A 15,095-nucleotide genomic window follows, 5' to 3' on the forward strand; every position below is an offset into this window, starting at 1 on the left:
CAAGTGTCCAGAGGCATCTTTAGACTCAACTCACTCGGTCCTGTGGACAGGATCTGCGCCTCTGTCAGCCGGATTCGGTGTGTGTCGGGTCTACCTGACTGGGCCAACTTTGCTGCCACTTTGCTGCGCCGGCGAATATAGATGCATACCGTTTTAGGAGGTCCTCAAATGACTAGTTCTTACAGTAAGTTTGTTCCAGCGCAGCTGCGGATGCTCCGTGCGTAAAGCTGCAAATGTAGCTAATAAGCTTTTCCAGCGCAGCTTGATGAGACCAAGTTTGGAGCATGACTTCAGGTAGCACGTGGCTTGCGAGGTTGAGCCATCGAAGCTTACGGAGCAGCTAACCCCGCCATGGAGATATTCAGTGGCCACCATTGCCCGGAACATCGCTGGATTACTGGTCGGGAAAAGGATTAACAGTTAAGCGGTCCGGCTGATTATTTCCGCTTGACCGAACACGGTGGAAACGACAGCATGACCGATGCTTCACTGCTGACTCACTGTGAATGTGTGTCCAGAGCTTTAGACTCAACTCACTCGGTCCTGTGGACAGGATCTGCGCCTCTGTCAGCCGGATTCGGTGTGTGTCGGGTCTACCTGACTGGGCCAACTTTGCTGCCACTTTGCTGCGCCGGCGAATATAGATGCATACCGTTTTAGGAGGTCCTCAAATGACTAGTTCTTACAGTAAGTTTGTTCCAGCGCAGCTGCGGATGCTCCGTGCGTAAAGCTGCAAATGTAGCTAATAAGCTTTTCCAGCGCAGCTTGATGAGACCAAGTTTGGAGCATGACTTCAGGTAGCACGTGGCTTGCGAGGTTGAGCCATCGAAGCTTACGGAGCAGCTAACCCCGCCATGGAGATATTCAGTGGCCACCATTGCCCGGAACATCGCTGGATTACTGGTCGGGAAAAGGATTAACAGTTAAGCGGTCCGGCTGATTATTTCCGCTTGACCGAACACGGTGGAAACGACAGCATGACCGATGCTTCACTGCTGACTCACTGTGAATGTCTTGTGTAAACTCATTCACCCTGGCAACTGCATTTCTAGGTGAGGATCCAATGATGAAACAGCAACAGCTAGTGGCATTTGTGAATATGAATGGTGCACGCAATGTGTAGCTTTTTTGACTCGAGGATGTGAAAGCATAGACTATTCAGTCTCTTCAAAATAGGCGATGCACGACTGTCCCTGTTTTTCTCGACATGGGAACGAATCTATGGCAGCGGGAATCAAGCTACTCCAGAAACGTGCCTGCAGTTGACTGGTTCATAATGCAGTTCTGGAAATCACCCTTTTCGAGACGAAAATGTACAGAAGTGCCACTTCTACCAGAAGCAATGCCATGTTTTAAATGTGTCATTGTGCATCTCCCAACCAAAGTAGTGTGCATGGAGACTCGTTCACCCACTTGCTGGACGTTCTACCCAAGGGAAAATGATGTCTTAGTCCCTCAATCACGGCTGTAGTGTGATTCATCAGACGCGTACTTCGCACAACAATATAAGAATTTTGTATCCTGGTCTTTGGTCAAAGTAGAGTTTTCCCTGGAAAACACCCGGAGGTCATCTTAGATACTCGGAGGCCGTTCTAAGCTGATCCTCACGGGGTCGTATCTGAATTGATAGAGGCCGGTTTGAGGGACTGCTGTGAATGGTCTGTCGTTCTTTTGCTGTCATCCAGCGGGATGTTATTCGCGAGAATTACGTTGCGAATAAATTATTTCAAACAAACAACCTGGAGTGTTTTACTCTAGATCGCCCTCCATGCGTTGCCTTTTTTATGTTCAGCTCAGACTTCTGCATTTATTGGGGCGAGATGGCCGAAGTGGTTAGAGCGCGGATTACTAACCTGAAGGTCCGCGGTTCGAATCCGACCTCCGCCACTCGACTTCCCCTGTCTAGGCTTGGGCAACCTGGCAGTATCCCAGCCCTCGTGCTTCCTTCGGGTGGCATGGCAGCTAGGCACCGGAAGGGTGCTACAGCTGAACGCAACGTCGCTCATTATATATTTATATATATTCGACGGTGCTCCCGTTGTAATTCGTCCATGGTTGAGGAAGTGAAAGCCCTTTTCTGAAGGTCCGATCTTCTTCTATCTCTTTATTTTTTATCTGCATTTATTAGAGGATGTTTATACACAGCCGCCAGACAGCAGTTGAGGTTCTTTTTACAGTTAACATTGATGGATGCATCTAGACGCACTTTTAATCTACTTCGCTGTTTTAATTGCCCGTCTGCAGAAATCCTCATCTACAAGGACTGCCTACTTGTACAATTTGACTCGGATCTTGAGGCCGCTGGGGCAGTTCAGTGTGAAGATGGAGCACAGTTTTTTGGTTCAATAGTTTCTGTCAAGCATGTTGAACCGTCGACGTTGAGTTCACTACGTCGATCCGGGCCCCCGGTTGACCGGTATCTAGCTGGTGGAAGACGGTTCCAACCGCCAGGTTCGCGTGATCGCGATAGAGATCGAGATTCCGATAGGGATCGTACACGGGAAAGGGATCGTGGTCGAACTCGCGAACGGGACGTATCTCCCCGTGGTCGATACCATGATGGATCCTCATACGACCGGCGCCGACGACGTGAAGACTTATCTCCACGCAAACGTTCGCGTAGCCCCTTGTGAGTCTTATCACAGCTCACTTTTACTGCGACTGCACGACATAGTTCTTCACTCGTGCAGTTGTCCTGTTGCTTGCTTAAGAGGCTTTATCATCACTACAACCTTGTGGTCGTGCTTAGCGACACACCCCTAGTTTCTTGATCGTCTCAATGTTATCGAAGTTACTAGTTTTGCTTGAAGTTTGTTAAATAAGTACTAATCTGTTTATTCCCTATTGCCACAAATTGGACAACTTATGGTAGCTCATTCTCTGTACATTGTTCTTTCAGAGGTCAACGTGGAGATCGCCGACACGTACATCCCTTGAACTGGCTGTCAGAAGTCGCTGGAGGTGATACTACTGGGTAGGTGATACTCCGCATGTTTGTTCAGTTCTAATTAGGAACCACAGTTGGAGTTAAGTTCATGTTTTTTTCCCCAAGAGAGCGCTCGACCTCCAGGGACGTGCTGCTCCCTAGAAATACCAGATAATTGATTGTGTAGTGAAATGCATATGTCTCAGTTAATTCTGGTATACCTGAGTCAGCCAACTTTTCAGCTCAACAGTTTCGTGGAGCAGCGTTCTTACCGGATTCTCCTACTTTTAGGTCAAATCTCAAGTTGCATGGTTTACCTTCATTGTCAACACTGACGTTTTTATTCTCGGTCGTTTACAATAGGCCTGTCAACGGGTCAGCTCCCGCCGCACCAAAAGCCCTTAGCTCCACTGCAACTACCGCTCGAACACCACCACCCTACACAGTTGCTATTGTCGCTGTTCAACATGACCTCGTACCCTACGCAGAGACAATTGAAAAACGCGTCTCTACTGGAATCCGGATACCGGAAAACCGCGATCCTGCCTCTCTGCGCACGCACATTGTCGTTCTTCTCTCAGCGGATCACTTGACACCCTGTCTAGCTGACCTTACTAGAGATCGTGTCCCGTTCGCCATCATCTGTACGACAACTAACTGGACGCATGGCTCATGTACCCTGCGTATTCTGTATGTGCCAACCCAGCAAGGTAAGCATGTAAGAGCCGTTGAGTATCCTATTACGACTAAGTCGTGTTCTTCAGTTGATACGGGTCGTAGCATCGTTAGAGCACACCACCAGATGTGTACAAGGTTGCGGTGCATGTCAGTTTATGGTTGTGAGTCAGGGATCTGAAACATTCTCAGGTTTTTTTATCACTAAGGTTTCGGCACCATCACTGCTAGAGTTCATTGAAAAGTACAGCTAGTCTGTGCAACGACTGTTTAGAGTGTATTCAGCCTTCATAAAATGCGGTGATGTAGATCTTGTGCCTCATTTTCCCACCTTCCATAAAAGTTTTGTGCTTTATACCATCTTCGGAATTCCAGAAGCCTCATTTTGGCAAATACTTGACTTTGGGGAAACGTAAAAGTTTTCTCTGTACTCATCTCTTGTCCGAGTGCAGAAGTAAACACAGTGCTTTGACGCTTTCCTCCCAACATCTTATCTTTACCATAGCACTTGTCTCTTGAAGGTTGATTTCAAATTTCATCTATGCTGGTGCTTATGGTGGTGTTTGTAGCCTTGTGTTTTCTTGGTAAAGGTGTCAGTAATCCTCCTAATTACCCGTGAACTCGAAATAGCTTAGCGACCGGAATATCCGCATCTCGACTGCTCGTCTAGGCCTGGGCAACCTGCCATTGTCTCAACCTCCGTGCTCTCTTCGGGTGGCGTAGCTACTAGGCTCCGAAATGATTTTACAGCTGAATGATTATTAGTATTATTCCTGATCGATTTCACCAAGGGCTGATTATTATTTAATGACCTATGTGTGCGACTTTTCCAGAACACCGCAACATGCCGCTTGACGATGCAATGCTCCTGTTGCAGAAAGAGTATGATACCTATCTGGCAACAGAGAACGAGGCGCCCCCAATGGTCCCACTATCCTCGGAGCCAACCCCTATGGCCGATCCCGAAGACCACACTTTCCTTGCTCCTAGCCGAAATATGGTCACCCTTCTCCGTATGTTAGCCGACTCTCGGATATTAAGCATAGGAGAACTAGATGAAATTGCGGCTTTCGTACAGGAACGTAAGCGACGACTTGAAGGGCGGCGACTGGATACCTCAGGTAAGTAATAAATCCTCGTTTTATCCATGTCCTGAATGCCATAAATGTTGCCGAAATTCGTGCTTCAGTCAACGAATTGCACGGCCATGGGCTATTATCGAAGTTTAATTCCCAATGACTCACTGGTTAGGTCTATTGCCACCAAAAAGTAGGCTATTTGGGACAGTTAACTATTTATGACTTGACGGCAAGTTGGATACGGAGCACATACGTCACTGCACTACACTGGTTTTGCTGTCGGCGATTGTATCGGTGATGATTTCTGTGATACTGTCACGTCGTTGGTTCTCTTTGACACATGCGGTCGTGTTCGGGCTTGATCAAAACGCCAGAATTTCTACATTAGACCAAGACTCAAGAATTTGTTAGTTCTTTTGACGCTGCACCAATATATTCGAACACCCCGTCTGCAAGCGTGTAGCCGCTTTGCACTTGGCGCAACAGTAGACCGAGTGCAAGGGGAGCTTTAAGTTATGCCTCAAGTGGACTGGTGGCTCTCCGACGGATTCCAGCAGTATGTAATACAAACTCCAGCTAGAGCAAAGCCCAACAATAGAGGGCTTCGTTTTTTCCGCTGTTTGATCTCCTCCAAAGTGTGTTTTCCTGCTAGTAGTGTTCCGCTGTGTCACCGTGCGACTAAGTTCACATCACGGAGGTCATCTGCGTATTTCAGTGGAGCGAACAAACTGCTCATACCTGATACACATTGCTGATGTGGATATTATTCTGGTGGTAAACTGAAAGTCGAAGCTCAAAACTTGAGATGGGACTGTTTCTCAATGGGCAGCTGATGGTGCACGAAACACCATCCAGAGTTGTCGTTACGATTACAATGACACCAAGCGTATAGTCCTTCAAAACAACGAGGGTCATCATTGTGGTTTCCCACCAGGTGAGCTGGAGTGTCTTCGAAAATGCCCTCTATGACCCTATTCAAGTTAGTGTGATTTTTTGTTGCGTCGCGTTCATTAAGGACCGCAGCGCTGTGTGCGCTTGTGTATTTCGTCTCTTACCTACGTTTCCAATCCAAAATGTCAAGAAGCACTTCAGGCATATTGGCGACACCGTCGTGGAGGATCAATCGCATAGACACTATTTCATTCTTGCTGAGGGATCACTTCCTTTGGTGTCAGTGAAGCGGCAGTTTTCTACGCAGTTTGTGTCAGGATGATTGGTAGCTGAATTCATTTTATGGTCGATCGGTTAGTTACGTACTGTTTATCTTCCCGACACTTGTCGGATTTTTGTTACATCCTATGGAAATTATTCACCAGGTGCCATTTATGATTGGCATTGATATTTGGAAATCGCGGAATGCGGATACTAATGAAGGATGTCATAGTATGGTCTGCACTCGCTGCGTGATGAACTTTCGTATGATTGTTTTAGTTTGTCCAGACAACCTGATTTCACACAGAATTATGAAACGGCACATTTCTATTCTACAATATCAAAATTTCCGAAACCCTTTGAACTGACGGCTCCCGTTTTGTGTTGTTACGTCGTTCCTGGTTCTGCGCAACTCTCCAACAAAGCGGCTTCCTGTAGTGATTCGGCAAACATGCCCTCACCGTCCCAACATACAAGCATTATCTGTTCGCATGCGGACCAGCCGGCTCAGGACATGCTGCAGTCAACAGAAGACTGAAACCTTTGGGTCATTTGCTTATTTCGAATGCACTCCTTCAACTTCAGTGATATTTTTCTGATGCGCAACTCCGTGAACAAATCAATGGCCTCCTGATCAACCCTCAGTGAACTTACCGGTTATTAGATACGAACGGTTATGAAGGTCTTCAAAAAAAAAACAGCAACGATAGGTTGATAGTGTCCAAGCGAACACCGGCACATAATCAAGCTCTCGTATCACAATTTTCGCAACAGTTTGGTCAAAAGGGAACTCGTCTGGACAGTTGTCGCTCAATTACCTTGCACGGTGCGGGGGCGCACTGAAGCTTAACTCATAATGCTGAGTGGTCGCAACCGCTCTTTAACCAACCGTAGAAACAACTTCGGATATGAGTCGTTTCTGGAAGCTCCTATTTTCCTATCGCAGAGCATCGGGTAGGATTCATTCCCCTCTGAATCCTCTGCTACACAATCCGGCTAGGCGGAGCATTCCAGCCAATTTCCCGACAATATTTCAAACGGATTAGGGAGGTTCGTGTGTGTGACACCGGCTATGGATACGTCGTCGCCCCAACAGCAGCAAAAGAATGGATTATGGACCACCAACTCCCCAAATCCAGTGTACCTGGGATAGGATGGTGTTCTAGCCATAATATTCTGTGCATGGCATTCCCGAACCTGTTCCATGTCTTTCCGATTCCATCAAGGAGGCTGAATAAGACACTTCAATTTTACCACAATTCCCAGTACTTGACTGTCGCCTTGCAACGAAGAAACTCACGCACGCACCAAGAAGTTTTTCGCCTCTGTGAGGGATGTGCAGATCCGATTTTCTCTGTGTCACACGCCGGAACACTGCTTCAAGCTCCAAAACCCTACCATTACTTGCGTTGTCGGCTTCCGCGTCGGTTTTGTCTGGATTGTCAATGCTGCCTTATGGATTATCGTACTATTTAATGTCCCTATCGAACTTCTCCCCCTGTCCGATTACTTCTGCTGTTGGCGAGATGACTCAGTGGTTAGTGCGTGAATTTACTGACCGGAAAGTCCGTGGTTCGAACCCGACTTGTGCTTCTGGACTTCTGTCTGGGCTTGGAAAACCTGGTTGTGTCCCATCCCTTATGCTTCTTTCAGGTGGCATTGCACCTAAGCGCCGAACGATTAGTTTTACCTTTATTCTTCCCGGTGGTCATACCAGAGACCAGCTAAATGGCCAGTCCATGAGTTACTTGGTCCAAGTCCATGTGAAGGTTAAGGTTTAACGTGACCAGCTAAAAAGATGACGTACGGTTAACTTAGATGTCTTAACCTCCAGTCTATTCATGTTACACGTATTTATCGTAAACACCAACCTAACTGAATCATCGAACATGGGCGGCTGCGTTGTTGGACATTCATGGAGCCGCCTCATTCCCGTCGTTAAGGTCGACCGCTGTTTAGACTCCTCAGTGATCACGCTCAACAACAATTTCCAGCAGATGCTCGCTCCTTGAAAAGATATTATGGACAACCATAGGCATAATCCAGACAATTGATATGATGACAGTCGTCCGCCTGTGGCATCCATCCGCTGCGTAACCCCCATGCAACTTGAGGAAAGCACCAAACCTGAAATACTAGTAGACAGAAGTAGCTGAGAAGCCAGAATCCAGTTCGAACCACGGATATTTGGGTCAGCAATTTCGCACCTTGGTTTTTTGGTCATTTCGAGCTCAATCCAAACTATTGCGACACTTACTTACTGTCAGAAAGGTAACATTTAGCTGCGCACGGTATCCAGAAAAGCATCGCAATGATATGTCTTTGTTCAAAATGGTCCACAGGACATTTATAGTAGATCATTAAATGGAGGAATGGGTACAGACTCAATCCTAGTGGATCATAGCAGATCGTCCGATGGATCAGATCGCAGTGGCTTGCCTCAAGAACTAGAGGTTCTCGGTACCACCTGTAAGGGGAATTTTCTATTCAGCTCTTTCCACTGTGAGAATCAGTGGAGCATTCGGTGGAATCTTCTGACAACTCGCGTTTCTCAATGTACAACTCTGTTCAAACTTCACATACGAGACGCCCTTGTCAACTCAGGTCGTATTGCCCCGAGTATATCGATAACACTATGATTTGACTACCGTTTGCTACCGATTAAGGCGAATGAACACTGTGGATGAGAATATAAAAACACCAGTATTTGCCTTTGGGCAAGACACGTTTCGGGAATGTGGAATTACTGGAACGCGTTGAGATTTGAGTATGTCGTTATCACAGTTTACGACGCCGGGACGCAAGGAAGCCGTTTGTAAAGATTCCAGTGTTGTAGTCCCTCGGACGTTTTCTATCTCTGGATGAAGGCAACTTTGTTCTCCAAACGAGCTATCCAAATACGTGACCATAACCAGGCTTCCACATACGGCGAAGCAATGTGAACAGCCAGAAATGTGCAAGGGCCCAGGATTATTGACCGCACTGACCATTGATTACGTTTAACTCCTTGGATGCCTTTGTGTTGTCGATCCTGAATGTAACCTATATTCCTACTCCGAGTTGTTGGTGAACGCAGTATCACAATGGTTCGGTCACTTCACAATATAGCTTTCAAATAAATCACGGTTGTACAGCAGCGAAGCATCGGTGTTGAACACTCATGTTATGCTGTCGATGGTAATGATGTCGCTTCTTTTCAATCAATTGGAAAATGTTTGGGACCGATTGGGAAGTCATCGTTTCAGAGGGGTTTGGTAAACAATCGGTGGATTTATTGTCGCTTCTTTGTTATTGTATTCTTTGCGCGAGGACAACGGAAAATTCACAAACTCAACCTGCGGAAAATCTCTGTTTTACTCAATTTCTCGACCGGTAATCCATGGAACTGACCTGTCAGCAAACCATAAGTTGCGCTGGCTTGACCACGTACTCCGTACCCCAGTCAACCGTCTCTCGAAGGTTTTTTAGCACAATCACGCGAAGGGTGGAAACGAGCCAGGAGAGGTCAAGAATAACTTGGCAGCAAAGTATGAAAACCATTACCAGCAAACTCATTTGCGCTGGTCATTTCCGTCTCTCTGGATGGGGACTCCAGACGGGCCACATCAATGGTTAGAGACATTGTCAGGCATGGACCAGTCGTGCCCTCAATGGCGTTTGTGCATCCAAGCTATTGCTTTCAATGCATAGCTCCCCTCCCAATCTCCCCACTTGAAAGTGGGGAGCATCAGTCAAATCAGTTCCCGCCTCCAATGCGCAACTACCTACCCCACCTCCCCAAATCATCGGCGAACGAAACTGTGGCAGCCATAGCCACTGTACGACAAGTACGCAGTTCCCACGATGATGGCAATCTGCAGTGGATGTGTGGATAGCGCGAATCAATGTTTGGAGTGCTCGCTTGAGCTTGTAGTTGATACAACAATATTCGAACCCAGTCACAAATACACGGAAGGGATGACAATCGCACGCATCTGGTACACAGAACCAGACAAATTCCTGCTGAGCTCAGGTAACACTTCTGCAACATTCAAAATTACCGAAATCCAAGACCGAATTTCTTTTTCCATATTCTGAAGAACGCCTCCATCTTAGAGTGACAGGTGAAGGAGCGCAGGCAGGGAGCAAGAAAGCTGAGATATTGCCAGGTTGCTCAAGCCCAGACTGGAACAAGCGAGATGTTGGGGTTTGGTTCGAACCACTGGTTTCTAAATCATTAAGTTTACCTCTTAACCAGTGAACTATCAATCTGAATGCGCCTCGGCTTTCGCATGACATGCGGAATGGCGCATTTCTGTCCCGAACCACCTCAGACCAGCATTTCTGCGTATTGACAGCATGAGCCTGATACGCGTTATCTCCGCGGTCGAAAGTAAACTCGTTTGTTTTTTGTGTTCCGTTTTCTGGCCCCTTAAAACTCAATCTACCGGAATGCCTCTAGATGATTGTTATGAATGACTACAATCTCCGTCCTCTGGAGGGCACTTTACGTCATACAGGATGATAGTCGCGGTAGCTGAGGCTCTTACAATGGAGGTCGCACACATCTCCGCCATCTAAACTGCTCCTGTCTACTCTTGGACTACCTGATAGCATCTCAACTCTCGTGCTTTCCAGTGTAGCACGACAGCTAGGCACCGGAAAGGCGTTAAAGTTGAACTCATTTTTTATCCTTCAAGAATTGTTCACTTCGAATCTTTCATTGCGTTTATTCCCGCGTCCCTCGCATATCTACTAGCCGTGAGTTCTTTCTGAACGTTGATATGCACTTATTTATCAAATGGTGCACCGGATGGGGAACGTGCTTATATGAAGATATTTTGTATTGGGTTTCTACAACTTATCCCTGAAAGCTCCTTAAAACATCTAGCTGTGCAAAAAAGAGCTACCGGCATTACAACTTGAAGGGCATACTGGCAATTGCTTTCGACATTTGTGGGAATGCTGCACGGAAGCCTCCAACTGTAAGGCATACGGATAGCATGGAGGGGAATCGAACATTCAGTTTTCTCATTGATGCTGTCACTGGACCTACTCCGATGATACTCTTTACCATCCCAAAGAGTTGAATTTCGATGAGGATGATCATTGCGCCGGTCTTTCTGAGGTTTTTAGCGCCACATCTGGGTTGTCAGTCAAGCGACTGGCGCATTGTACGGAAGGTCTCCGAAGGCTGAATCCTGCAGGCGAAATTCCCGTACCAACTCAATCAAGGTGTAACTTCTCTACGATGTACGCGTGAGCTCCTTTAGCAATGGTTCCATCCATTGGTTGCCCCGTTTGCTGGAATCGCTTTGTCGTATATGGCACCCAGCCCTCTTGGTACGCTATCGAAATTCGTCCTCCGGACAACTTTTTAGAGAAGCGAATGATTTACCGTGCATAAAAAGCTGCTAATATGAACGGACTAACTTGACTTATTTATATTTTTCTGCTTTGAGTGGCTTTCGTTTCCTACATTGATTTGGCAAGTGTCGACATTGATCCGAACGACGTCATACACATAGCTAATGGTCGTCTCACTTGTTACCCATGAACTGTCCGCATCGCAAAAACAAAACAAAGTAGTTCTGGTCCCCATCAGTCGAACCGCTTCCATACCGTATTTCTCCGCCGAGTTCATTTAGAAGGCAGTGTTGTGCTTGTTCAGTCACTACCACAGGCGGTCAAATTGATCGGGATCGAGCACACTGTTTTGTTTTGTTTTTTCGATAATGTGTGCGTAGGTAGATGTAAAAATGCGGATTGTATGTAGTCAGTGATGTTTCCAGTGTAAACTGCTTTTCTTTCCTTACACAATCGGTCTTATCTATATGTACTAAATTTTCGACTTAGCTGATGGACACAATGGAAATACAACGGACTTGAAATCTCGGATACTCAATATGCTCTATCCTCAAACACCAGTGAGCAGTACTCCGACCAACTCTTTGACTGGATTAGGTAGCTTCCAGGCCCTTCCGAATTCTACGGTCACTCCACAGTCCCAGATGAATGCTTCTAATGTTCAACAGGTGCCACCTGGCATGGCAAATCCAGTTGTTCAACAGGCCATTGATACACTGATGATGCTACCTAGTGACCGGTTCTCTCAACAACAGCCATCCATGCAGCAACAGTCAGTTGGTTCCCAACAGAACGCGAACGTTGATGTTCTTGGTGGGCGTTCGTCTAGTGGTTACCCCAAGGGCCCTACATCTGGATCAATGGACCGCGGAGCTGGTGCAATGGGTAACCGGCCACCATACGGCAGTGAGCCAAACAAGTTTGGATCTGGTCGAATGGAACGTTGCGGTAGTGGTATGGACGACGAGAGAGCTAAGTTTGGTCAGCCACAAAAATTGACGGACTACTCAAATCTTGAGAGTAAATCGGGCCAAGGATTCGGTCCTCAGCGATATTCAACATACAAGCAACCATATGGGGAGGTTCCAAAAAGCCAGACTCCTGTTGGCCAACAGAAGAAAGAACCAGTTAGAGCGGGCAGTGGATCAGCTCAAAAGTTTGGTTCCAGGGGCAGTGATGAGGGGGCTCCTGGCCATCAGGCCATTCCCCGAGATGAGGAAGGGAGTGCTCAGCACTGGCGAGGTCGCAAACGTGGAAAACGCGGTGGTGGTGCCGGTCGGGGTGGTTTATCCGATGGACGTCAATCCTATCCATCGCCTGACCAAAAAGGTCAACGCCAGCCTCAACAACCGCACGATTTGATGGCGACGGAAGTGGCGCCCGTTGGCTCTCTTGCGGACAGCTACCGGCAGGCAGATCCTTACAAATATGCATATGCTGGAAGGCCTGGGCAAGTTCCACCCGGTCCTGTTGCAGCGTACCCTGGGATGGCGCCTTATTACATGCAGCATGTTCCTGGCTATCCTTATGCAGGTCAACCTTACTATTAAGACGTTCGTTTTGACTTTCTGAGTATCCCACGTAAACAGTTAAATCAGAGCGCGTATTTCTTACAATGTTCAATCTTGCATTTTCAATCAAACTTCCGTTTGAAAAATTTCCTATAAAGTCTATGTTGTTAGCCTCTCCACATCAACACCTGTTTTAGCTCATCGCCATAAAACTGTTTGCACATAATCTCTTCTGGCGGTGCATATGTTAATCGGGACGTGGGTACCCATTTGCCCCAATTACGATCCTCGTGAATCTTATGACTCCACATCCTGTAAACACATGAGGCGCGTCAAGCAATCCAACGAGCCGATGCTGTTAACAGTGTCTGAGTATACTACTGAGAAACAATATCAATCAATAAATATGATGCGCCGTTTCCGGTCGCGTATCGTTTTGTGCTGCTTGCAATTGTGAAGTCCGGATTCCGGTCATTATATATATACCTGACATAAGTAAGCTAGCATCTTATGAGCATCATTCGCTTCGAATATTGCTCGTGCGAAAATTTCACTACAAGTGAAAACGTTATCATCGCGGTCTAGAATGAATGAGCTGAATAATGCTTGGTTTCGATGGTGGTGTCTGCCTAGACTGGTGTATTCGTCAGTTCTGGGGTATAAACCAACCCAGTCCACCGAACACTCAACGTCCGTCTATCGCGCTGTAACCTCGCCCCACCGTTTACCATGCGGTTTTTCACACCGCCTCACGCAACCAACTTCCCTGGAGGTCACTGACAAACTTTGTTCCTTTACAGACCGACAGTTCGTTGGTAATACTTCTTGTCCTACCCGTCCCTTGAGAAAATTCAGGCCATCGCTCGGATGTGCGTATAGGTATATACGGATTGAACTGACAGACATTGATAAGGCTGACCGATTTATGTGTGATGAGGGGGAGAGAGAAGGTCGCTATCGTGGCTCTTGTGTAACGGACTATGAAAGACGACGTTGCCCAGCTTAACGCATATTCGGTGTAATCATCGAACTGAACGTAGGATGTACAGATCAATTACATGCTTCGAAGCGCACCCTGCGTATTTGACCTTTTTTGCTATGAAGGTTAACGTTAACGAAACCCACTCATCAACACAAGTGAGCGTGCTCGAGCATGTGATCGACGGCTGTTTTACTTCAAGGTGTTTTGTGAAACAACTATCCAGAACAATTATACTGAACAAACAATAGCTGTATGTTGCAGTTAGTTCATCAAATTTAATGCTGCAATGTAACTGAAGGATGAAATTATCAATCTTGGAGGTTTGGTTTGGGCTGTTTTGGTGCTATTTGATTCCGTCAGTTGTGAAGAGATTTCTGTAAGCCGTGTCCAACCTATCAAGCCCCGAAACATCCCTCTTGTAAATCACTCTCCTTGGTTACCTCATGGAAATCCGCTGCACAACAGAAATGCCAGTTCGAGGAACCAGTCAGATATGCGATTTACATGTGCTTTCGAGGATGGATGAACACGAACGCAAATGCATCACACCTCTAATCACCCTAACGCTCGTTTGTGGCTATGGCGTCTTATGTGGACAATGCAAATGGTCAATTCTGTTCAGTTTGACAACCATTATTGATGCCATGTGTCGTTAGCACGCAACATGTGGCATGGGACCCAACAGAATGAGGGTTTTCGAGTTCGAACGAAGCAGGCATCAGGGTAGCAGTTTCATGTGACAGCCTGCGTTGTCCTGTAAGCTTCCGAACTTATGAAATTATATCTTTCAACCTGCGACAACGAGGATGACCTCGTGCTCGAATCATTTCACTGCGAAATGAGATGAGTAAAAAACAAGGAGGTCTGATTTCCATGTTGGCGCTTAGCTATTAGCCTATCTTTGATTCTTTTCCTGTTTCTCTACTTGGAAAGATGTTTTTTGACCCTCACAAAACGGCATTAAGTTGTGACCGAGGCGACCTATCAGTAGGAACCTAGGTACGAAGAGGAACGGGTGAGTTAAATCGACACTGTCTATCCTTCGTGGGATTTTGTTCACAGTACTTCAGTCATTCACATGCCATGAGTTCGATGTCCGAACGGTTACCATCCATCCATCCATAGCATGGTCCGGTGACTTTGCTGACTTTACTGCCAGTTGTGCGGACCACCTTGGTTACACCGTTCGTTAGCTGGCGCATTAGCTTTGGTTGTTACATTTGTGGATGAGGAAGTGTAAGTGAAAGGTCCCGCGTGGGTTATGTCCTAGTCGGTACGAACAAACAGTCGCTGGTTGGAAGTTGAGTCGCTTGCCTGTTGGAACCGAAACAGCTACATCTTAAGAGTGATGACCTTCCACACAGCACTAAAACTAAAGACATGGGAAATCATCTTTTTTTGGCATATCAGTATCAAGTGCGCCA

At 46.7% G+C, this 15,095-nt stretch overlaps 1 protein-coding gene across 1 annotated transcript; it reads left to right on the forward strand.

The window, feature by feature from the left end:
* Positions 1–2,177: 2,177 nt before the first annotated feature.
* T265_14840 (hypothetical protein) lies at positions 2,178–12,906 on the forward strand (the record flags this gene model as incomplete). The annotated part of the gene is made up of 5 exons (XM_009175496.1): positions 2,178–2,629; positions 2,900–2,974; positions 3,290–3,636; positions 4,435–4,722; positions 11,668–12,906. 5 exons carry the CDS (start codon positions 2,187–2,189, stop codon positions 12,726–12,728), a joined length of 2,214 nt encoding a protein of 737 aa, XP_009173760.1.
* Between the last annotated feature and the right edge of the window lie 2,189 nt (positions 12,907–15,095).

The sequence above is a fragment of the Opisthorchis viverrini genome (genome assembly GCF_000715545.1).
Source record: "Opisthorchis viverrini unplaced genomic scaffold opera_v5_286, whole genome shotgun sequence".
In the NCBI taxonomy this organism is placed as follows: Eukaryota; Metazoa; Platyhelminthes; class Trematoda; order Opisthorchiida; family Opisthorchiidae; genus Opisthorchis; species Opisthorchis viverrini.